At 35.5% G+C, this 26,029-nt stretch overlaps 1 protein-coding gene across 1 annotated transcript in view; it reads right to left on the bottom strand.

Moving 5' to 3' along the window:
* Nucleotides 1-26,029, bottom strand: part of CSMD1 (CUB and Sushi multiple domains 1) — a 950,789-nt gene that overhangs the window by 345,920 nt on the left and 578,840 nt on the right. Inside the window, 2 exon segments of the mRNA XM_040059570.2 lie at nucleotides 1,469-1,593; nucleotides 8,365-8,452. Of these exon segments, the coding sequence (XP_039915504.1) occupies nucleotides 1,469-1,593; nucleotides 8,365-8,452 (213 nt within the window).

Here is a 26,029-nt window from a genome sequence, read left to right as displayed (position 1 = left end):
CTCTTGAAGCCATTAAACTCACAGTACTCATGTACAGTTTATGAGCTTTTCCACTTTAAGTTGTTGCTAACTTAGAAAATATGATAAGCACTTTTTTGCAGAGTGTATTTATTATTTTTATTTGGTGCTTATATGAGCACCATGAATACTGGCATCTTGGAGGTCAGTACAGGAATTGAGAATAATACACAGTGCATCTTTCACTCCTCCCAATCCACAAACATGCACGCCCTGATACTGACCAAGAATTATACTGACCATTGAGAAGTGAATCATACACATGTTTATACAAGTTGAAAAAATCTAATCTGGCAGCAGGAGGGGGGGGGGGGGGGGGGGGGGGGGGGAAGAAAAAAGGAATTACAAAATAATTACATAATGAAAACTTTCTAGAGAAATATATGACATATAAATTAAATTATATTTAGCTCATTATTAAAAAAAAAAAAAAAAAAAAAAAAAAAAAAAAAAAAAGTTTAAGTTCAGGTGTTACAAATCCTCCAGTGTTTCTTAAATTAGTATTTGCTGTCCTGGTAACTGGCATTTTTGTGTAAGATATTTTATGTGCAAGATGTATCACTTTGATCTACCTCAAAAAGACAATAAAAGTATCTCTAACAGTTTGTATGATGTATTTTTTTCTTTTCCAATTAACGGTGATGGTTTGCCCTGCTTATCCTGGCTAAGCTGTCTGTTTCTAGGAGAATATAAGGCAAGCACATTTCATGGGTGAAGGCTCTCATTGGCATGGACAATCTAAATGCGCAACCTGAAATAATTTTTCTACTGAGATAAAAAGTTCTGTATGTAGAGATCCATTCTTTATTTTTTCCTATACAGCTCAGTTCTGAGGTACTTTGGCAGCATTTACATATTTTTCTGTTTTATTACAGGCATTAGATTGCAATGGAAAAACATACAAAGTAACAAAAAGCCACTTCCCCTGTTCCTCCATAAAAGTGGGGTGGGCAGGAATTTGAAGCAGCAGGGTCTAGATGCAAAAATATTTAGAAATATTAGAAGGTCAGGTTTTATGTAAAGCTGAGCAAACTAGGTGAATGGAAAGGAATTCACTGAAAAAAAATAGGACTAGGTAAGTATCTGGGACTGATAGGAACATGGTATGATTGTGAGGATCTCATATTTGGGAATTAATTAAAAAAAAAAAAAAAAAAAAAAAAAAACCACCATAAACTTCACAAATTAGTCCCACTTAAAGTAAGTTTATCATGACAAAAGGAAGATTAAGTGAAATTAAAACTATTTAAAGGAAATTAGCTCCCTAAATTGATATTCTTTCTACACATTTGATTGCATGTTCAAACCACATAAAAGTCTTTGTATATTTGTAAGCATATATACACATGTACATGAGATATAGCTCACTGTTTTAGTTTCCTTAGTTTTGAGTTTCATTGCAGCAGAAACTACACATTATCCTTCCAAAATTCCAAAGAATAGCAGTTACCTCTGCAAATTGGCCTGTGGTCACTCCAGGCAGCCAGTGTTTCTGTCACCCTCTGACAAGTGATGCTCTTAGAACCTTGCAGCACATAATTGTCTTCACAGGAAAACTGTACACTTGCACCCACCCTAGGAGAAAAAGCAGAGAAAGGAGGAAGGAATTAAATATATTTCAATATCAACATCCTCAAACAAATGTATATATCACCAAGTGACAATATATAAAGATCCAAACAAAGAAATTAAGATTCAGAATTTTTCTCTTATCAATATTTTATTAATAAAAAACAACTTTTACTCTAGGGAAAAGGTCTATTATTCAGTTTGCCCACCTTTTAAGGAATATAAAACAATTGTGACACTAAGTTTGTTCTTTTACAGCATGAGTTCAATGAATGTCTGGATATATATTTTATCTAAGAAAATATTTAAACACAATTCTTTCAGGCAACAGAACTTAATGAATAATTTCAACATTGTTGTATTCACTCCAATGAGAGAATAAGTAATTAGATGTGGAAATTTGTCAACACATACAACAATCAAATATTAATTTCAATCAATGGAAATAATTCTTTAATTATTCCTGACCTTGTTGAAATTTTCTCTTAAATATTACATTAAATGATAATATTTTTTTTAGGACTAAAATTTGACTGCTATACTTGTAACGTTGAAATGTGTCCCTTTGGAATTATTTATGCTGCTCCATTGTTATGAAGATTTTCAAACACTGTATACACTTATGGTCTATATCACAGAGAGTTCTCTTAAACATTATTTACATATCTGGCTCCATTTATTATTTTTTATGTTCTTTGATCCCCATCATAATAAACTGGTTCTGTTCTTTGCTTTTTTGCACTTTAAATCTGTATTTGATAATCCCATGTGAACTAAGTGAACTCAATAAAGCAGATTTCTCAGTTTAGCCTCTGTAAGTTTTGAGTCCTAAACACCAGAGGATTGCTATATGGCAGGTGGGAGGCTCAAGGCTTAAAATTGTGCTGTGAAGAACTGCATATAATACCATTCACTATCACCCAGCTCATTCCTGCCGCTCATGGACAAGCATTCTCTTAGTTTCTCAGAGAATCTCACAAACTATATTGTTTATTGATATTATCACGTGTTTCTATAGTCCTTTTCATTCCTTCAGGAAATTTTAATAGGATTTTTGTTGTTGCTGTTGTTAATTTTAAAAATTTGAGTATGATGCTTCAAATCTAGAAAAGCTTTAAAAACTGGTTTTGCTATCACTTTGTTCTTGAGCTGTTAAATAAGAAAACTCAGAAAGGCAGGGAAAATATTGGCCTTTTTCTCCATAATTCATGCAAAATGCATAAAATTCTTGAAGAAAAATGCAGATTTCTAAAATTGTGCTTATTTGATACTTGTCATAATCTTCAGAACATTCTCAAAACCCTCAGAAAAAGAGACCAGGCATTTTTCTAAATAAATACTTCAAATTAATAAAAATTAGTTTCTTTTATTGGTAAAGAAAATGTTACTCATTAATCTGACATTTTAATGCCATAAACACACATTTGTAAAGGCATTTTCTCCTATTTTCTAGAATTAGGATTTCTGTATTTCTTTTTCTAAGGGAACATGAGAAATCCCAAGTGGTTACCTAGCAGTGATAAACACAAAATGAGAACTAAAGTATTTAAAATTTGAATTGGATAAAGACCAACCCACAGGTGTAATGTTGGGTGAAACAAGGTGAAAACCAACATTTCCCTTAAGTTTGCTAATATCAAGGCACGCAAGGAGAATTACAAAACTCTGTACATATGACAACATAGAGTGAAATTAAATGTATAATTATTGGATGTCTGCAACAACAATTTATAATTTAAAACACCTGAATATTCCCCCCCGGAAAGAAAGAAGGGGGATGGGAGAAAATGAATAGGAAGGGTATAAATATTTTTATGCCTAATGAAATAAGTTAATGATTTTATGTTTAGATTGGGTTTTGATCATTGTAGAAATACTTTTAAAGTTTTTATTAATGTATACATAAAATATTACACTTTAATTTAAGGTATACACTTATGATGATTATGATGATTCATTTTGTTTTAATATCATTCTACAAACTATGTATTTCAAGGGGTTGGGGTTTTTTTCCTAAAGCTCTGGAAATAGCTTGGACCTAAGGTTCTAAGGACAATTAATGAAAACCTAATATATCTGAACACAAACTAAGGTATACAAAATAAATATGCTGAATACAACATAATAAAAGGAAAGAAGAAACATAGCAAAAAATGTCACATTAAAGATCAAGGTAGGGACATGAAATAGTCCAAAGCTGCTTATGGATCTAAATAAGCATCTTAGGAGAGGGGATGCATCAGGATCACAGTCTGCAATAAAACTATTCACACATCCAAATTGCTGAGTCTCTCCATTGATTAAGCTGGATAGTTTCCCATTTAAAATGGGGACATCCTTCTGAATAAGTGTTACAGCTTGATTGATATGTGATTTCAAAGAAAGTTACTGTTTCATTTACTATTCACTAGTTAAGAATGAATGTTTTTAATTGGGGTGGGGGGGTGGGGGGGAATGTTGTTTATTGTTTTTGTTTCTGGGTTTTTTTTTGTTGTTGTTGTCGTTGTTGCTGTTTGTTTTTACATCTCTACCTCCATAGTCACTAAGCAAATCTGTGAGCACTGGAAGTCTGGTGGTTTGCTTTGTTACTTCTCTATGTAAACTTTAAACATGGGGAAGAAATATGTTTCCTTACTTTTCTTTTTCTATTTTAAATTTGAACTCAATCAAAACATGATTTGTGGGTTTATAAAGAGGGCTAGAATTTGACTTGAAGAAGCCATTTTTAAAAAGAGGAAATACTAACATTAAAAAAAAAGTTAATTTAATTTTCAAAATCTATTTTGGAAATTTAAAAGCCATTTGTTTTACAAGTGTTGGTGAACTTGTGGAAAATGACTGCATTTTCACATTACCACACATACCATACAATATTTAAACAGAGCTGAAACAGTATTATTTAGATCCATTTCAGATTTCATTTAAACAATCTACCAGTTTACAATCTCACATAAATATAAAATGTGATATTGACCTCAAAATTGTATTGATTATGTTATCATTACTCTAGCCAAGTCTGACTTGCCATTTCTCCCCCAAAATGAACCCAAATATCCATTGGGTTGTTTTAAAATCACTGAAAATCCTCTCCCTACTTCCTGAAATGAACACAGTAGAAGTGTGGCAGGAAGACAGAATGAAAAGATTAGGGTTTCAATACCTTTTTGTTTGCTATATGATATTAGAATGAATGCCATTATTATGCTGAAAATGATGAAACCCTTTCAAAGAACTTGTCATCACTGAATCAGCTGGGTCTCAGGCTGTCTTGAAAATAAACCCTCTGCCTTTCCATCAATCTCACTTAAACAAGTCTTTCAGTAGACTGGAAAAGATTTTGAATAATGTGCATTTTCACATGTTTTAGTTCAGATTAATATTCACAGTTGTCATTCTCCTGACAAAAACAATAGCTCCTTCTGGTGTTTATACTTGTCTCTTAGAAAAGAAAAGAAAAACATTGGCTTTCTTTACTCTCCAGAGTGCTTTTATTACATTGGAGAAATGCAAGCAGCAAATATTATTTCCCTTTCTCCTGTGGAAGAGCTTGATTTGTCATTTCAGAGAAACAAAAACCAAATTCCAGCCAAATTCTCTATTTAAATAAGATTTAGACAGTTTACTTTAAGATAGAAATGTTTTAAATAGATATTAACTTTAAAGAACATGAAAAACAGTTGCTGTTGCATAATGAGTTTTCAGATAGTAAGCAATGTTTAGGTGGAAAACAAATTATTATAATTTCTCTCAAATAATATTCGGAACTGGAGGCCCAAAACAGGTACACAATTAATGTGATCAAAGTATATAACATGTTTTATTTATCTTATGTTATATGATGTTGCTTGTTTAACACCTTATGCATTCATTTATCCCCACTTTGTGAAATGAAAATAAGAGGTTGGATGGGATGAAGGAGGATGGGACTTATTCTGTCAGTTTAGTAAGCATAAGCATTGCTCATAAGTAAGCTCCAGGCATAGGTTACCTTCAACCCACATTAATTCCTAAGAGACTGTGAGCAAAACATAGTTACTTGAGGTTTGCAACATTCTTTGACATTAGATTCCCTTGGATATCTTAAAATGTACTTTGAACTTTAAAGTTCTCTTGGGTTTTCCCTCTTAGTATTTTTATGCATTGTTGGGAAATTTGTTGTTGACCTCTTCCATTTTGGGTTCACAAGGTTTGGGAACTTTGAACCTGTTTCACTGGAACTATTTTAGTTCTCTTTCAGTTTACAGACTACCCCCTAGAGGTGAAAAGAAGTTAGTTTCTCTCTTACTCACTTTGAGGTTATCAATGCCCTTAGACCCGCTGCTGTTTCTTAAGAATTGTTCATTTGTCACTGATTTGGACCACAACTCCACGAGAGTCTGTTTGGACAACAGTGTACCATCAACACATAAAAGCTGTATGACATTTACAGATTCACAGAATAAATTAGATTGGAAGAGGATATCATCTAGTCCATTTGAAGCAAGCTCAGGTGGAAGAGAGGGCTCAAGGACTTCCTGGGTGAGTTCTGAATGCCTCCCTGGACGGAGATTCTACAAGTTCTCAAATTCTCTCACAGACTTTAATGTTTTACTATCCTCATGATAAAAACATGTGGGGTTTTTGTTTGTTTGTTTTTAAATCGTGAATTTAGTAGTAATTTACCATGTCCCACCTTATTTACATTGTCTCTAGTCCTGTTACTGTTAACTCTTTCCAGAGATGCTTTTCTCTCTCCAGTGATAACAAAGTGATTCTAAAGACTACCCCTAATTCTTTCAAAGTATTTTATTTGGAGGAATTCAGAAGTGGCATATTCTGCATCATTTATGGTTTTATGAGGAGAGACTGAAGCAGAGGAGGGATACTGAGGCATTACTGCACAAGCAAGAAAGTAAAATGCACTCCAAAATAACAGTGGGAGTATAAAGGTATTCCTTGGATGAATACACAGAGGCACTTTAATACCTCTTGAGAAAGAGTTATATTTTAGCATCCCATTTTTACCTAGTCTTTTAAAGGCTGATACTTTCCTCTGCAATAAATCAGACATTAATAAGAACCTAAATAGAAATTACATTTATTTTTATAAAATAGCACCCTTTGGACAGTAAATATATACTGTATTTTTGTATCATACAATTTCATTTGCATTAGATATGCTTGACAAGTTGAATCGGAACATGTAGAAGATGACATAAGCAAACATCTAGAGAACTTGTGTCTCTAGCCTATTAATTGAAATCTTATTTCTCCTCATTTTTTTAAAAACACACTTAACTTCTGCCCTGCCACTAATGAAGCCATAACTTTGAGTGTAACTGAATCTTTTAGTGTTGGAGTTCTTTATGATTTCTCAAACTTCCTTGAGGATAAATGGAGAAAAATCTAAAAAATATGTCAGTCAGATAGAGAATAGATTTTTAATTTTTTTTTCCTGTCAGTTATAGCCTAGGTTGGAAAAATCTTGATTTGAGAGACAAGTTGTATTAATTTGCTTTCTAGAGTTGCAGGGCACTTTGCACAATTCCTTCTAATTTCTGTGAATTTTTCCTGTCTCTTAGGTCTGACTCTCCATACTCTGCTGAGAAATTTATAAATCTCTGCATGGGCTGGAGGCTCCCATCTCCTTCCTTTGACCCTTTTCTCTGTCGCACCTTCAATTCTCTGCCTTTTTTCCTCAATGGGGAAAGAGCAAACTTCCTCCTTTCTCCATAGGGGTCCATTTGACCTTGTTGTCTTTTTTGTAATATAACAAAAGGTGAAAACAAGAAAAAACAGGAGAAGGCATTCATCACAGCCTCAGACACTGAGTTTGCTACATTCTTCAAGATTTTTAACAGTTTTTGCAAAGTGGGAAAACAGCTAATACTCTCTGCTGCTGCTTCTGCTTCTTCTTCTTCTTCTTCTTCTTCTTCTTCTTCTTCTTCTTCTTCTTCTTCTTCCTCTTCTTCTTCTTCTTCTTCTTCTTCTTCTATGCTATCCACGGAGTTCTGCTTTTTTCCATAGATGAGATTATTATGCTCTGAAATTCCTATTTTAAATGCATTTATTTAAAAAATAACTCCTATTTTAAATGCATTTATTTAAAAAATAACTCAAGCAAAAACAATACAAGACTAAAACTAGGGAAGTTGTACACATCTACAGTTACAGGCTGTTTAAGGTTACAGTGCAAAATGTAACCAAAAAGTATGTTGTATTTTATGATCGTCCTCAGAAGCTGTTAAAAACAGGTGGGGCAGTGTTCTTTATCGCCTACATGATTCATCCCTGATAACACCCTCCTGGGAGATATCTTCTGCTAAAGGGCCATCAAGCCTCACTGAATGACTGATAAAATGACAAAATTTCATTCAGATAGATGCTCCACCCAGAGGGAGCAACAAAGCATTCCTACTTGGATATAATCTGAGATTTGGAACACCAGAACAGCCCTACCTACTGGATTACCAGAGGACAAGCTCTACATAACCACCACTGGACTTTCAGAGGAAAACCAGATCCATCTACAGGACCACCACTTCAACAGAACCATATCTGTCACTTCAACAGGACAGCAGCCACCATTTAATTGGACTGCTACCACCACCCTGATCAACCGTGTGTCAGGTTGCATCCTGACTCTGTCAGTTTATGATAGTGTTTTCTGCCTTTATTTTAATTTTCCTATTAAATTGTAGTTCTGACTTGTTTGCTTTCAAACTAGTACACAGGCTATGTATAAATGTAATTGGAAATTTCTTCCTCTTGATCATGTAGATAACTAAATGTGCCTACCTGAAGTCAGAGCCTACCCTCTTCCCATTTTCAGGAATTCCAGGATCAGGACATGTATCAGATGCAATTGCATCTCCACCCTGGGTCACTGCAAAGTAAAGGAAAAAATGTATTAGACATGCAGCTCTAAAGATGACTCTACATTTCCCATACATAAACTTCTATTGCTTAAATGCAACCATATTTTATAGTTCGGGTTTTTTTAAAAAACAATTGAAATTCTTACCAAAAAAAAATCCCCACATAATTGATTTTTTAATTTTATTTTGTATTATTTATTTTCATGTGGTATGGTAAAAGAAGATTTTCTTCAGTGGGAAATCGTTAATTTCCCACAGTCATTCTTTTTATGGATACACTAGGATTCAAAGTTTTCCTCAGAAAGGAAAAGAAAACAAAACCTATTTCATGAAGTCACTTTCTAAAATCCTCTCAACACACCATTGTAAGATTAAGACACTATAAGACAAAATATAATCTCCATAATAAAATCTGTCTGTAAAAAGATTTAAAATAAACAAATGGCTAGAACCCAATTGCGATAATGTATAACTGTAGAGCAGGAATATTTTTATGAATCCTAGAATAATTTAAATTGGAAAAGACCTCCAAGATCATTGAGTCCAACTCTTGACCAATCACTACCTTGACTGAAGATAAAGTTAACCTCAAAAATATATAAAATATCCCACTGAACTATGGATTTAGAGCCAGCTGAATATGTGCTCATGCAAATGAGGCACAAATATCTATTTTTTGTTTTCAGCTAAGAATAGAAGACAATGTATCCTATACTGTTCCACTTTTTTTGCTCTCCATTCTTTCCCTGTACAGACTGTCAGATAATTAAATGATACTATATTTATAAATACCCAAACTTATGGTACTCTCAAAACTCAATTTGAACATTGTCTCCCCTTTTTTCCTACTACATTCCTAAAATGGTAATTAACAAAAATGCGAAGTTAAAAGTCATTCATCATACCAGAAGATATAAAGCAGAACACTGAATATACAAAAAACCTAAACACACGTGCTTTTTATACAGCACATATACACATATGGGGGGTCCAGCTGAAAAAAAGGAAGAACTGACATAAAGACTGTGCTGGGTTTGTATTGCCAGATTTTGGTAGAAGGAAGGGGAGGTTGTGCTACCGGGGTGGCTTCTGTGAGAAGCTGCCAGAATATTCCTCCATGTCCAGAAGAGCCAGACCCTGGCAGCTCTAAAATTGGCTCACTGCTGGTCAAATCTGAGACAATTAGAAATGATGGTAATGCCTATGGGATAACAGACTTAAGAGGAAGGAAAAAAAAAAAAAAAAGTGCAGTTGTAATTGCAGAGAATTCCAGGGTTAGAACATATGAAAGGAGCAGCTCTGCAGACACCAAGGTCAGCGCAGAAGGAGGAGGAGGAGGTGCTCCAGGCACTGGAGCTGGGATTCCCCTGCAGCCCATAGTGAGGCACCTGTGCCCCTGCAGCCCATGGAGAACCACAGGAATGCAGATGCAGGGACCTGCAGGCCTGTGGAGAGAGGAGCCCACACTGGAGCAGGTTTGCTGGTAGGACCTGTGACCTGTACAAGACCCATGCTGGAGCAGCCTGGCCTTGCAGGACTGAATCCCATGGAAGAGTGACCCACACTGCAGCAGTTTGGGGAGGACTGCTGCCCATGGGATGGATCACACTGGAGAAGTTCATGACGAATTATCTCCCATGGGAAGAACAGCATGCTGAAACAGGGAAGGACTCCTACAACCCACAACAGTTATAGGCCTCCAGTCTTTCTGTTTCCTCCACAGAATACAGAACTAGTAGAAATTTGTGGATCATGTTTTCCATCTTAAAAGATTTTTCTGAAATCTTCAAGAAAGTATAGAACATTCTCCCTGAATTTAAAACAACAAAAATATTTAATTGGAATATTTTAGGAGCGCAAAATAAATACACAAGTTTGAATGGATTACAGATGACAGCATTACAACTGAAAGGAGATGAGATGAACTGTATTACAGCACTACAAAAATACAACTGAGGCAATGCACTATTATGGACCAAAGTTCTTGACCTGAGCACAGGTTCTTCTGTAGAGAAGCAGAGAAGTTGCACAGTATATTTCAACATTAGCTTTTTTCTTTTTTTTTTCCCCCATCTAGAATGTTTTAAGAATACAGGAGTCATCTCTTTATCGACATCTTTTTAACACTACTTATTGTCCTGAATACTTTTTCTTTAAATTACATCCAGAAATATTATGATAATATAAATATATATATATTTGAAGACACAAGTGAAAATATGAGGTCTTATTAAAAAAAATCTTCTAAAGACAAAAGCCAGACACAAGTAAAATTTCAGTTCATCTGGACTTTTGTCCATTTATAGCACCTGGAATTCACCATCTTGAAAACTCTATTACAGAGCTCAATCATTCTAATAATACTTAGACTGATGAAGATTTTGTGTACTAATAAAGGCTTTCAGAAAAAGCGTATACTAGCTAATATTCATATATTTTATTCTGAAAGCTCAGTCTTGTAGTTTTTTGACAAACATCAGCAATGAAATGCACTTTTAGTGAATAAAACCTGGTCTTGTTAAAAAAACTGCCTGCTTCTACACTGATGTTTCTTAAAATGTATTCTCTCCCTACTAATATTTCTTCCATTTTTTCAGAAAAAAAAAACAAAAAAAAACCCCACAAAACCAAAACTACTTTTAGCAGAGAACTGTAGCTATGTTAGTGGACTTGAGATTCAGTTTGGACTACTGAATAACCAAAACACAAACATAAGCAAAACGACTGATATGGTCATTCAACTTATTAGTTTACTCAACACGAACTTTGTGATAAGAGCTGTTACGTGAGGTGGAGAATGCTACCTTTGCTACCATGTTTTAAGGACATCACACATCACATCGGAGGGAAGCCATCTCCTTTTACAGATATACATACATACAAAATGGCTAAGTACTTTCGGATATCAGTAAATGCTGAATGGAGCCTTAAGTCATAGCACAGAATGAAGTGATCTGCCCAAAAGGAAGAACACCTTTGCAAAGTTTTCTTCTCAGCCACTACATTACTCTGTCAACACACACTCACACCAATATCAGGGCAGGGTGGTTTAGCCTCATGCTTATCCAGAGAAATACTATCTCTTTAAATAGAACAGATATCCTGTGTCTGGAACTCAACACATCTTCCTGAATATCTACAGGCCTTGTTAAACATGGCCCAGGTTTTAGCTCCTATTTTCCCCAGTAAACTGTCAAGTGTACTTTTAACAGATGGTGTTTGCATGACATGCTGTCATGACAAAATAAATCCAATTCCCCATAAAACAAACCTGCCTGATTTTATCTTTCCAGATGGAAAGATAAATAAATCTCTCAAAATAGTATAACAATTTATTGCCTCTACTGGTTCAGATATACCAGGGACTTCTCACATATGTATATACTTTTACAAATTCGTATGATTAAAACCTTTACCTGCCAGTACTTTGGAATCTTAAAAATTAGGTATTAAGATTTATTTAAGCTCCAATATTTATTATTCAGACTGAAAACAGGTTAAAAGGTGCCCGAACCTGTCAGGGACCTTTATCTTCCTCTTAACAATCCTGCCAGATTTCTGCTTTATCTACTGCTATGAAGCATTATACATTGTTACTGAGATCCATAATGTGAGATGAGAAAGTATCATTGAGTATCTCATTTTCAAAATATATTTTTGAAATATATTTTCAAAAGCAGCCTCTACAAGCATTTCCTGGATACATAATTTCAAGTCACCCAGTCTCATACCCAATCTTTCACTGGTTTAATTTTGAAGAAAAAGACTTTTTTATGCTCTTGAAAGACCCACATCTAGTTTCTACTCTTTCTGCACTGTATAAGGTTTCATTTACCTTTGGTGTTAAAAGGCGTTTAATTATCTTTGCACCTTTCTTCTGTGTTTTTTTTTTTTTCCCCCCATCTATATCATATCAAACTTTGTTTCTCTCTACATTCAAAGCTTATTCCCAGACTGAGTGTATTTTAACTATCATTTCAATTTTCATTTTAGAATTTAAAAATTTCAAAACAATGGTGTCAATGAAAATGGAAAGTAATACTCCTATTTAAAGCTTGAAAAACTTACAAATAAATATAAATTTTGCAAAACCTCTGGCAGAATTATGCACTCATTATCAGCATTTATCTTAAAGTACTAACAATGTTCCTCTGAAATGCAAATATAAACTAAACATCTATAAACTGGAATTTATGACAAATAAATTTAGGACCAATCTAAATAACACCAGCCTCTCTCAATATACTTTTAGTACATTCTCAGCATACCATCTCTGTCTTTAAAAGAAGTTTCAGAGGATATAATCCATATAATCTTGGCTAATATCAAAGTAAGATATTATTTACATAGACAATTCCTCATACTGCGTCCCAGTCCTTCAAGGAACCATCAACAGCAGCAAATAGTGAGTATTCCATGAGACTAACATCAGAAAAAACATTTGAAGTTTCAGGGCAGGGAGAAAAGTGAGGAAATATTCTAGTCAGGTTTGGGGTTTTTTACTTCATTTTCTAACAGCAGGTTTGAGAACATCAAAGATGTTTCAGCCACCAGATGTCTGTAGTACAGAGACAGAGCATTCTCAGTGGACACTCTTAACTCTGGAACTTCTCAACATGTCAGGCTATTATATACTGCAAAACTTACACATTCTCAGATCTTTCTGCAGAAATAATTGAAGAGTAGCTGTGAGTTCATTAATGTGATTGACAGATTTACATTCTGTATACAATCTCTAGGGATAAGACTAGTGATTTAAATTTTTACTAGATAAAAATAAAATCCATTCTTTCTTTACCGATTGAGAATTAATTAACAAGATTTCTTCTATTTTCTCAGTTGGAATCATAAACACTACAATTTCCACAGCTTTGAAGGTCATCTTTATTGTTTTACTTGATACATGACACAGGAAATTCAGAATTTCTTTAAGATGTCTAACATGCTCTGATTTTAACACAATAGTAAAGAAGAAAGACTGACAGTAACTATAAACATAAATAACATTTTAAAATATTGTAATCATAATAATAAACAATTACCAGATACATTAACATCCTAATTTAGCTCAGCATATGGAAAGCGTTTAATCAAGGAGCAGTATTAGGCAGGAGCAAGGGCTGGTGAAACAGATGTTTCATGCAGCAATACAAGCAACATGAAATCTCCCATGTTATAATAGCAGTTCTACTCCAGTAGCATAGAGTACTGGAGTACTGTTACAGGCAGTATTTATCATACTGGCTATATGGTACTTTGAACTCAGAGTCATTTCATGACTTGCTGCAGGTAATGTTACTTTTGTAGCAATTGTAAAGACTAAATTTTGATTGCAAAGTATTTCTGTCCAGTCATGAAAAATATTTTACTCTATTTGTATTATATAGTAATCAAACACAAGGAAAATGAAAACCATTGTGTCAGTGATGTCAACAGATAAAAATTTCATTAATGATCGGGGGATAAGATTTTATCTGACAGGCAAATTATTAAAATAAAAAAAAAAGTTTAAAAAATAAGTATATTATAATTTATTTTTCATCCCACATGACAGGATGTGAAAGCAGAACCTTGACATGAAAATAAAATTACCATTATGCATTTTTCCTCTAGAGGATCACACAATAAGCTATGTGTAAGGCTTAAATACACAGCTCAGCAACAACCAAAAGTTGTTGGTTTTTGCAATACCACTTAATTCAGAATTTACCTTGAAATGACAGAGTTGATAAAGAGTCAGTACTAAAGAGCAATTTTATGGGATATCCAGAAGCATTCTTTCCAAAAGAAATAAATCCAACATGTATTGTCTCAGTGGCTTATTAGCTTGGAAAATTCCATTTTTCACCAGCAACAGGTTATAAACTCACCCTACAATGTTATTTACTTGTAAATATACTACCAGTTTATAACACATTTTATTGATTCACAAACCTGGGTTTTCCTTTTCCTTTAAAAAAGCAAACTAGCATTTTTACCAAGCACTTCCTTTTCTTCAATAAAGCTGAGGGAGACTAAAGTTTGGTTTGTTTTTTTTTTTTAATATATAAATAAGGGTTAAAACAAGTGTTTTTAAATAAAATCCTCATTTCCTTAATTAGCTGTTTGATATGCATTTGATAATCAATGCATTACCTCTTTTTTTTTTTTTTTTTTTTTTTTTTTTTTTGTCTGGTAAGTGATATTTCAGGTTGGCTTTCAGAGTAAAATGCTTCACATTGTGTTACAAATAAGAAGAGGTAAAAAAACACTTAGCCCTTGGCATAATGCATTGATAATCTCATTCATCAACATAATCTAAAGGGTTTTCCATTAAACTGAGAGAGACAAAGGAAAAAAGAGAGATAAGTCTACTGTCCAGGGCTTGCAGATTTAACCAAAAAGTTTTGACATTGAGAAAGAGATTAAGATTAGGAAATAACAGCTAACTATGGGATAGTCTACCAAGATGCTGTTTATATAGAAAAAATGACAAACTGACACAAAACCCTGTTCTCTGGCCTTCCTCTGATGTTTAATATGACTTCGAGCAAAACATCTGGGACACCTCTTAAGTGAAACCTAGGTAGAACATGAAGTCATGTGACCAGAACCTTTTCCAAAGTTTCCTGTTGAACTGTTCTCTTAAGCTCAAACCATTTAAATTGTGAGGGGTCTTCCCTTTCTCCCTACTTTCCCCAGTTTAGAAGCTACAGTTCTGTACATGTCAAGAAGTGATATCTCTTAGCTGTCTTCTTAACAGGACTGATAATTGCACTGTCTCTCTTTCTCTCACAGTTAGAACAGATAAGCTCAAAATAATTCTAGCACGTTACCAAGAAGATAAATTATCACAAAATAAGAAACACACCAGCTGTTGATGATTTTCTTTAGAGGTGTTAATTTAACTTCTTTGGTTTTCTGTATAATGTCCATGTCATAAAAGCACTGGAACATCTGTACAGCTAGTCCTCTCCCTCCTCATCTTGTTGAAATTTAAACATTTCAAAGCTTAAAAATGCATTACATTTCCATCAGTTCTGATGAATAAAATTAGAAGGGAAAACTGACAATGAATCAACGAATCAGATTATGGGAAGAATAAAGGAGGAGGCTTTTTGTTGTTTTGTTTTGGGCTTTTTTTTTGGTACCTGATGAGGGAATGTAGTGGTTTCACATTCACTAAATTCTGCTCTTAGTACTCACTCTTTTTCTGTGGGAGAGAGATTAGGAGAAAAACAAAGCAGGCTCAACCTTAAAAATGAATAAATAGTTTTATTAACACACACTAAAAGAATAGAAAAAGAAAGTTGGGAAAAAACCTAAAACAAAACAGAATGAAACTCCAAAAACACTCTTCCCTCCCCTTACAAACAGTTCACTTTCCTACAAAACAACATAAAGAGACAAAACTTGTAATTTTCAGTCAGTTTCACCATCTGACAATAGTCTTTCATCAATTCTTTAGGGAAGAGTCTCTCTTAGAGTCATGGATCCCACTGACAACCTAGAACAGTTCTCTTGTGGGTTTTAAACTGTCACAAAAACAACTGCCCGGAGAAACCTGCCTTTGTGACCCCTTGCATTAGCAGTTTCCCAAGCTGCTTATGGGTCATGGGTCTTAGACTCTTGCATACTGGGGTGCCACCTTTTAAAGATGAATAACTCCAAAAGCAAAGGATTTTTCACCTCAAGGTGCAGAAATATCTTCTCACTTCTTCACTGGCACAGGGAGCTTCTCATCTTTATCTCTGTTCAAGCATCTTATAGGATTAATATTACTTAGTCCATCACAAACACCTTTGCTCAAATCCACACACAAATCTAAACAATCATCTCCCCAAATGCATATCTTTCCCATGATTTAAAGGAATTATCTAAATATAGAGTTCATTTCCATGGCTCAAATAAGAATGGAACAACCAACTCTTCAACCCTCTGTCCCAATAGTCTTTTCACTCTTGCTCTACTGACTTCATGCTGTTTTCTTCTTTATGTTCACTCTGTCCTTTCTTACTCTCTCAGAGAAGGGCCAAGCTCTGGAAGCTTCATGTTGCCAGGAAATGGTTAAATCTGCTCGCAGTCTTTGTCTCTCTCTCTCTGTAGCTCCTGGTGTTAGATGTTCAAGGCTGCGCTGGTGAGGGAGGAAGCACTCACACAAACATCAGAGATCAGAGCACTCGGGCAGTCCGGAATTACAAAAAAACCCAGGCAGGATCATAAATGCCTTCTCAGCCCACCCCTTGGTGTAAATTGGGATGGCCTCAGCCTAAATGGTGCCCATAGCTCTTATCAGGGGCCCAGCAGAGATCTCTCCCTGCTCCAGGGAAGTTTGGAGAAAGTAGCTGTTGCAAAACAGCAACCTCTCCTCCCCCCCACACCCAAGAGCCGATGGAATCCGGCCAGGCCTCAGGCCAGCTCCCCACAAAAGGGAGGAGCAGCAGGCTCAACTCGATGTTACCTGTCTCTCTCTGGCCAAAGGAAAGAAAGAAAAGACCCACCTACAGGAAATCAAGGGGTTTTATATGGTACTTCCCAAAGTCGTAGTTGACAATTTTCAGTGGCCAGAACAGATGTCAATATTCCAACTAACCCTCTGATAGGACCCTGTCCTTTCTAAAGCAATTCCCAGGTCCTGACCCAGACAATCATTCTACATCCCTCTATAACTATAAAACCAAACTGTACTAACCCATAACAGGGAAATGTTCTGCTACCAATAAGAAAAAAAATTAGAGAAGTTCTCTATATTGGCAGGCAGCAGGTTTAGTAGGTACGAACATGGTTACACGCAGGTAATGTGAAGGCAAACATGTTTAATGTGGTAGGACTGATTTCTAGTCTGTATCTTGAACAGCATGATCATTAACATTTCACTCTTTCTACTGATTATAGATGAAAATTACCAAAGTCAGTAAGAGATCTCTGATTTTCTCTATCTGCCTCAATTAAAACAACAATCCTACTATAATGAATAAAAGAAACCAGTAAGATACTGAATCTATAAGTAAGTGTTTATCTCATTGTTCAAGTGGAAAAGAGATGAGGCATTCCAGAGACACAAAACTTAATAGAACAAAGCTATTAATTTTAAAGGTCTAATTTCTGTGCTTAATACTACATCTAAATAGTTCTAGTAGTCTTTTTCAATTAAAGGAATATCTTATTAGGTTAAAAGTGAAACAATTCCTTCTATATTATAAATTTCATTTCTATGGTAAATCTTGAGATCAAATGCAGTGCTGACATCCTGAGAACCATATTTTGCTGACTAGAATATGTACCAAATGTCTAGTAACAATGATTGTGATGGATGCACCATCCTTGCAAAGAATAAAGCAAGAATACATCAACTAAACTTTGCTTTATTGCAATTAAAGTTCTCTTAAGTTAAATCTATAAGAAATCTATCTATCAATACCCCAGAAGCTGCATAAGAGTTATAGATCTCAGGAACTCCAAACTAAGTATTTAATAATTTCCCATGATAAGTGGCTTCTTCAGTAACCATTTTATTTTCTAAATGCACAGAGGACTTCCTGTTTAAAGTAGCATTTGCAAAGCTAAATCACAAATGGACATGGATCATGGCCATTTACTTCTGTGATAATTTAATACAGTTAGCTTTTTTTTGTTTTGTTTTGTTTTGGTTTGGTTTGGTTTGGTTTGGTTTTTTAAATTGCTGTGCAAAGTACATCTCTTCAGAAGAGAGACTGCTCCTTCTGCTGATCTGCCTACATCTGCAAAGAGAAAGTACCGATATTCATTCCCTGGAGTGTCCCATTCCAGAAGGGACTCCAGAATTGTGAATCCTTAGTACAATGACGCATTTTCTGATAAAAAGGAATTTAATATAAAATGACTCATCCAAGAGATAGGATTTAAAATTTTTATTATTATTTATTTTATTTTTTAAGTTATATTACTGTATGCACTTTTCAGGCTTCTACTTAGCGAAAATAATTTTGGCATTGTGTGTAAGCACCACAAAATATACGGAAGGTTGTATATGATGGACCTACCAGAAAATTCAGCACTATTTTTTCTCTTAGTATGTTTTTAACATTTTTCCCAGACCTAACATTTTTACATTTTTCATAATTAATATTTTAACAAGACTTGGTTGAAAAAAAATTAGTGCAAGTGTTTGTATTATTAATTTGAAAGCTACTAGTATCTATCAAGGTGTCCTAAATAGACATTTAAATACCATGAATCTGAAGAATGGATATTACAGGATGCTATCTCAAAAGACTAATGCTTCTCAAACCAAAGTTCAAAAAGTAGAACAGCAATAGTACATAATTTGACCAGATTTTTTTTTTTTTTTTCCCCCACAAAGTAACTCAGATCATACTTGAAATAGAACTAGAATGTCTTGTGGCCTGAATTGTCTACAACTGCTATAATTACAGACAGTATTCCAGCTGAGAAAAACACTATAACATAGATAAGGGAACCACTTAACAGGAGAACATTTCACCAAATAAAAATACACACTCCAACATTTTTGTAAATTCTGTAAAGGGACTGTCAAAAGCAGTAGAGAATCTAGGCAAAAAATCCGTGAAAGGAACTGCTTTTCTTTTGTACACAATGACAGGCAGCTATACGAATATCTCAGACTGTGGATATTTTAAAAATATACAGCAAAAGCATTTAAACCATTATTTCAGCTTGGCTCTTTTCTCCTCTTCATTGACATTAGCAAAGTGGATGTGAGCTGCAACAGGTTCCCTCCTACTCTCGTCACTATGACAATAATTAAAAAAACCTCTTGGCAATTCATCACAATTTTCTATGGCATCTATGTGTCAGATAGTCATTTCTCTCTTGAATATGTAACCTCACTCACTCATTTTGGCAGGTCTATTTATTTAGGTGAAATGCCAAACTGATAATTTCTTTCCCTCTTTCTTACACAGAGTCAGTGGCTTATTCATGTCAACCTGTTTATTCTTGAAGGAAAGGGGCAAAAAGGCCATACTGATTCCTCAAATATATTCTGGTCCTCACAGTATAAGTAAACCAAGACAAGCTTTAAATAAACAATCGTTTTGGCCATGATTCAAAAGTAGAAGAAAAACTAAGCCTTCATTTTTGAGATTTTGACCACTGATCCCCCTACAAAAATCAGCATGTCTTCCTTATAAGTGTTGAAAAACTCACTACAAAACACCAATTGGATTTTATTGATTAAAGTTTGTTTCCCAAATGAATTCAAAGCTGTAGCTATTTGTATGCATCAGTGAAAGCATACTGTGCCCATGATCTGCTCTGTTGGTTGGTTGGGTTTTTTTTTACATCACAGGTAAAAAAAAAAAAAAAAAAAAAAAAAAAAAAAACCCACACACAAACAAACAAAAAACCCCACAAACTTTATGGCTCAATTAATATAATCAGGTTTTGCATGTAATATGAAAAAGATTGAAGAGTTTTTTATCAGAATCTGGAATCTGTATTAGATTTCCCTAAGTCATCCAACTTGATGGAACAAGCTTCCTCATGTCTTTAAACTGCTTCAAGATTCATTTTATCATTATCCCATTCCTAGCTGCTAACAGGGCTCTTCAACTTTACACTTGTGTAGAATGGAGTTCATAGTTACTAATCAACCGAAATTATCAAATACTGTGCATGAACCTTTTGAAGCTTTAGCTAACTGGAAGCATATATTCTGTAACCTTGTTGCCACTCCCAGAGTCTCTTAAAAATTATAATTTCACATTGATATCAGTTTTCAGAGAAATACTTGCTCCTCCTCCTGAGGCTGAAAACTCTCATTTCACCCATGACAGCCTGCAGCTGTTAAATAGAAATATGAATGAAAATGCAGGCTACCGATGCGAAAAGTCAATTCCATTGCTTTGAGAAAAGTAACAAGTAAAATCTAGTTAGGCTGTCATTTTAGCAATCTTATTTTATTACTCTATTAGTATTTGTAGGGCAGTGGTGCCCACACTAATAAACACTTCACAATGGGCTTGACATCTGCCTATAGAAAAATGTCAGGCAGTTGAAATAAACCACTGCTCAAATTGAACCGACCCATAGAAAGAAACACACTGCAACACTCTGGATGTCTATGACAATGCATTTCAGCCCCTTTAAACTGAAATGCAGTTAATTTCAGATTGGAGGTAAAGATTATTTTATGAGGGTGGTGAAACACTAGAACAAGTTGCCTATAGAGATGGCAGACGTTCCATCCCTGGAAACATTCAGTGTCAGGCTGGACAGGGCTCTGATCCACCTGTTGTAGTTGAAGATGTCCCTGCTTATTGAAAGGAGGTTGGACTAGATGACCATAACTGTCCCTTCCAACCCAAACCATTCTATCATTCTATGATTCTTTACTTACCAGAGAGATTCAAGAAGCATTGTCAATAATTATGGGCAGATGTTATGTCCTGCATAACTTTACTAACATGGTACAAGAGATGAATTGTATTATTCTGGAAGTATGCACTATTAAATATTTACTGAATACTGTCTTGAAAAATAAATGCCCACTGTAACTGGGATTGATGTCTTTTTCCATATTGTCCCACAGTGCAAAGAGGGAAGACAGGGCAGGCATGTGGAGACCAGCACTGCCACCAGAATTTGTGGCTGGTATTGCTACACCAGTGACAGCAGTAGCAGCAGTAACCACTGGTAACTACCAGTAGCAGATTGGTTAATGCTTCTGAAATTATTCAGACATGTTAATGGAAAGAAAATTAACTTAGCAGATCATCCCATGATGGTTCTGTATGGTCTTTATGGGCCTTTGCTGACAACTGAAAGCAAAAAATAAATCACAAGCCTATTTAAAACATGAAGTAACCATAATTGATCGCTGAAGTTGTCTTTGCCAATAGAAAGGTTTGCTGATTGGTTGGGTTTTGGATTTGGGTGGGGGCTTCTTTGTTTGTTTGGGTTTGTTTGGGTTTTTTGAGGGGCTTTTTTTCTAGTGCATTGTTGTTGTTGTTGTTGTTGTTGTTGTTGTTGTTGGGGCTTATTGGTTTTCTGGTTCCTGCAGAAAAATTAAAGTTTGTCCTCTGTTGTATATCCTATATTTTCTCTGATACCTAGAAACCCTGGTGAGGCAGGTGAACAGCAGTGGAGCAGCTACAGAAGTGAAACAGCAACACTTCACCACCATCTACAGCCTGTGTTTGGATTATATCCAGAGGTCTGCAAGGGTTAAAAAATGAATAGATCCTGAATTTTACCTCAAAATGCACAGGACTGCCCACAGCTCTCTATGCAATATGAAACATGCAACTTTATGTTGGTTACATTTGTCCTCTTAAAGATAACCCAGCCAAAGGGAAAACTTTCTTGCTTAGCATACAATGAACAAATGTAAATGTCTTTACCATGTTAAATCAGTACATATGGCAGTCTGGATAAAATGACAAATTAAACATGACATGGATAAAAAAATGGAAAACATAATGGTTGTCTATTCTGTGTGAGTTAATATTACAGAAAATACCCAGTCTGACCATTTATGAGACTCTGGCAGTCAAACTCCTACAGCCTGTGGGACTGTCTATTTTCACAGCAGGGACTGGAGTCCCCTTCAGCTGGCAGCTCCAGTCATCTGACGGGTCCCTATTTCACTGCCTGCACACCCCACTCTCACAGTCAGACCAGGTTCCATCACAGATTCCACCCTGGGTCTCCCACTGCAGTGACTCGGATGTCTCATCCCATAAAGCCATTTATTCACAGTGCACTTAAATGGAAACAGCTGAATCTGATGCCTCCGAGGAGAATTCCAGCCAAGAAACCCCTGGGCTTTTGCACCCTCACAGTCTCACCTTGTCACACTGGTTTTTCTGAGTTTTTTAAAGCCTTTTGATTGTTCATAAAATGGAGTCAGCCTTTTTAGCTACTGTACAATATTAGGAGCAGTTTCTGCCTTTCTCACACATGTAACATAAACAAATCCTTTGGTTTTCATTCTCTGTCCTTTGTTTGCATATTTCTAACCTGAAAACAATCGTAACTGGCAGTTGGTCTGGCCATTTGGCTGGGAGGTGAAAACTCCAGAAGTCAATCCACAGCCAGATCCACAAATGTATAAAAAGTAAGAAATAAACAGGCAGAGGGGCTCTCGGCCTTGGCTCAGGCTTGGGCTCTCTTGGAGGAACACTCTGCCCTGCAAAATCTCTCGTCTCCGTGTGATTGCTTTGCGTGTCCCAATCACATCACCTAGCATGAGTATTGTTTTTCCTCCTGAGTCTTCTGCTTCTGAGTCCTCTCTATGTCCACCCACCTTGCTGGCATCAACAGTCTTCACGTCCTTTGTTATTGGAAAGGTTTAACAATTCCCTTTCCTGCTGTGTCTGAGTATCTGTTTACCTGGCTGGCATCACCCATCTTCATGCCCTTTATCCCAAAATTGGGCAATCCACAGCCTTTTGTCTCAGGCTCCCACCCAGACCTCAATCTGCAGCCCAGCTACCTCCACCAGACATATTCCTCAACAATACGAACTTCAGCCATGGCCAGGCCCAGGCAGCAGCAGGGTTCTGTGAGGGGAGGCTGGGGCTGCCCCAGCCAGACACAGCCAGTTCCCGCTGGACACAGCTGGTTCCAGCCAGACACAGGCAGTTCCAGCCGGATCCAACCGCCCATGGCTGAGAGGGACATGGCTGTGGCCAGAGAGGGGGCACCACGGAGACTGCATGTGTAAGAATGGGTTCATGGAAAAAGAAGTGACAGCCCAGAACTAGAATGGTACGAGTCTGGAACTCTGCTTCTGTTCTGTACACATCGCCTGTTGAACTTGCACGAAGCCCTGTGGCCTTGTTCTAACTCTAGGTATGTAAATAAGGGACTTATTTAGGAACTTCCACCAACCATGTGTGTGCGATTTAGAAGTAACTATTTCTCACTTTCTATAAAAATCTTTAAGATAATAATATTCCTGACTGAACAAATCCATAGCTAAAATAAGCTAGGATCAAGACAGAACCACATTTCATTGTTTGAAGAGGAAAAAAAAGAAAACCCCAAAAGCAGCAGACACTATCAAGATGAAGCTTTTGGCTTCTCTGCACAAATTTTTCCATGTTCTCATTCCAAGTCCTTAGTACTTAAAGGGACAATTCTCTCCTCCTACAAGCAGTTAGTAATGGCTTAAAACTCTCCTCCCTCTTCAGTTTTTATCACATAACATAACAAACACTGGCTAGAGGGAGACATCAAAGCATTCAAGCCCAGGTTTTGAGCAACCTGGTCTAGCGCAAGGTTCTATGCCCATGGCAGAGTTGTTGGAACCAGATGGTTTTTGAGGCCTTTCCCAACTCTAAATGTTATGTGATTCTATAATCTATAATTTATTATCAAACCAAGTGTGGGAAGAGGTTAAAAAATTTTTGCTCTTAGTAATTAAGCATTCTTATCACAGTGGCTTAAGCTGACAGCTAGACAAGCATCAAAGTATTATTTATTAAGTCACATGTTAAATTACCGTTTTCCAAATCTAGGCACCAGAAATGAAATCTTAAAGTCTGCTTTTGATTGGTTTTTTTTAATTATTTGTGTCTTTCAGAATATATTGAATGCAAAAATACAGCTGCATACACATATTTGATTACCTTTAAAAAATCTTAAATACCTTAAGAATATCTTAAAAAAACCAAACCCTAAACGCTAATTTCCATTTCATATTTTCTAAAATAAAGAAATGTTCATATTTATCCAAAATCACCAAAGAGGAAGCAAGAAGTGGTCCAGCTGGTTGACTGTATCCACACTGAACCTGGCACAATACCATTTGCTTCTGGAGGTATTGGCAACAGCTTTTAATGTACCACGTGTGAACTCCCACAACTGCACTGGCTTAGACTTTTCAGCCCATGAGCACTTAAATATACACACCCATAAAAGCAGGAAATAGGAACAGAAAGTGAAAAAAAGTCTTTTCATGAGGTTTTTTTAAACTATTTACAGCTGTTTTCTGACTCTCATTTCCTCCCTGCAGGTAGGCAAGGAAGAAGCCTATCATGGTGTACAGGATGTTTATATTCAAGGTGTAGCGTTAAATTATCATATAAATCTTAAAAAAACCCTATGCAGAGAAGGAATTTGACAGGGCTTTTGTGTCTTCAGGCTGTTCCAGCCAACAACTGTATAATTCATGCTCAAAAGTTAGTTTCTGGCCCCCACCACTAAAAAGCCTGGAGCTGTTTTACAGTTTACTTGTCTCTGAGACTATTGAATGCATTTGATGGACAAGTTATGAGTAGAATTTTAAAAGAAATCAAAATCTATGGGTGACAATATTGATTCAGTTCTGATCTGGTATTTGTGTTTTTCCCACAACTTTTAAGAAAAGTTCAGCCACTCTCATTGTGCTGCCATAGTTAACAGAAAGTATGTTGTTTTTTTAAACAAACACCATTGGATTTTTTTCCATTAGCTACACTCAACTCTTTGATTTCCAAATAAACAAACTTTACATATACTATTATTATTTAGCAGTATTTCACTGTGGAAGTAGTAATTTTAATGATCAGAAAAAAAACCCCAAAAAAACCAACAAAAAAAAACCCCTGTAAGGATAGATCAAGTTAAAGTATTCTTTAAGCACATGGATTAAAAGAAAAAATATATTTGTGAAAAGAGCATATATAATTTCCACAAATTTTATAGTTTTGTAGTTTTGACATGATGCAAGGAAAACACCTCAAAATTTAAGTATTTTACAAGTATAAAATAGAATAGAACAAAATGAAGCTCTATACTAATGCAAATTTCCAACAGAAAAAAAAATCTAAAATAAAAAAAAAATCCAGATTTTTACTGAAGTAAATTTCATAGATCTAGAATGAGCACTTAAAATAATATCAATCTCTTTAGCAAAGAAAATAAATTTAACTTTTGGTAAAATGGTAAAAGAGATAAATATTGAAGATAGACATTTGAAAAGTTCTAACCTAAGTGGTATTATGCCTTTCCCTTCCTTTTTGATCAACAAGAAAAAAAATATTTCATGTCTGAAAACTAAATTATCTGGAGCCACAATGTATAAATGACTAATAGTCTGTTATATGTTTGCATGCTTTAATATTCAACAATATTCAATTTGTATAACTTATAATCCACTTTTGCATTCCATAAATCTAATTTTTTTGCTGCTGCTCCTCCAGACATTGTATATATATTGAAATACATTCACCAGACTTTTATTTCTGTGCTGGCTTTGTTTAGGAGAGAGTTATTTTTTTTCATGGAGAAAGTAAAGGGCCGTAGTTAGGATTTGTGCTAGAAACCATGATAAGAATACAGGAGTTTTGTTATTGCTGAGCAGTGCTTACACAGATCAGAGGGCTTTTTTCCCCTACACATCTACATCAGTAAGCTGAGGATATGCAAGTCAGAAGGGGACTGACCAGGACAGCTGACCTCAACTGACCCAAGGGTTATCCCACACGGTGTGGTGTCATGCTCACCATATAAACTCATGATAAAATAAGGAAGGCAGGACATTCAGAGGGATGGCTTTTGTCTTCCATAGTCACCATTCTGCATGATGGAGCCCTAATTGCCTGGAGGTGGCAGAACACCTGCCTCCCCATGGGAAGCAGTGAAGTAATTATTTGTTT

Source organism: Hirundo rustica, chromosome 3 (assembly GCF_015227805.2).
Source record: "Hirundo rustica isolate bHirRus1 chromosome 3, bHirRus1.pri.v3, whole genome shotgun sequence".
In the NCBI taxonomy this organism is placed as follows: domain Eukaryota; kingdom Metazoa; phylum Chordata; class Aves; order Passeriformes; family Hirundinidae; genus Hirundo; species Hirundo rustica.
The sequence above is the reverse complement of the archived record's forward strand: the minus strand, read 5'-3'. Positions and strand labels throughout refer to the sequence as shown.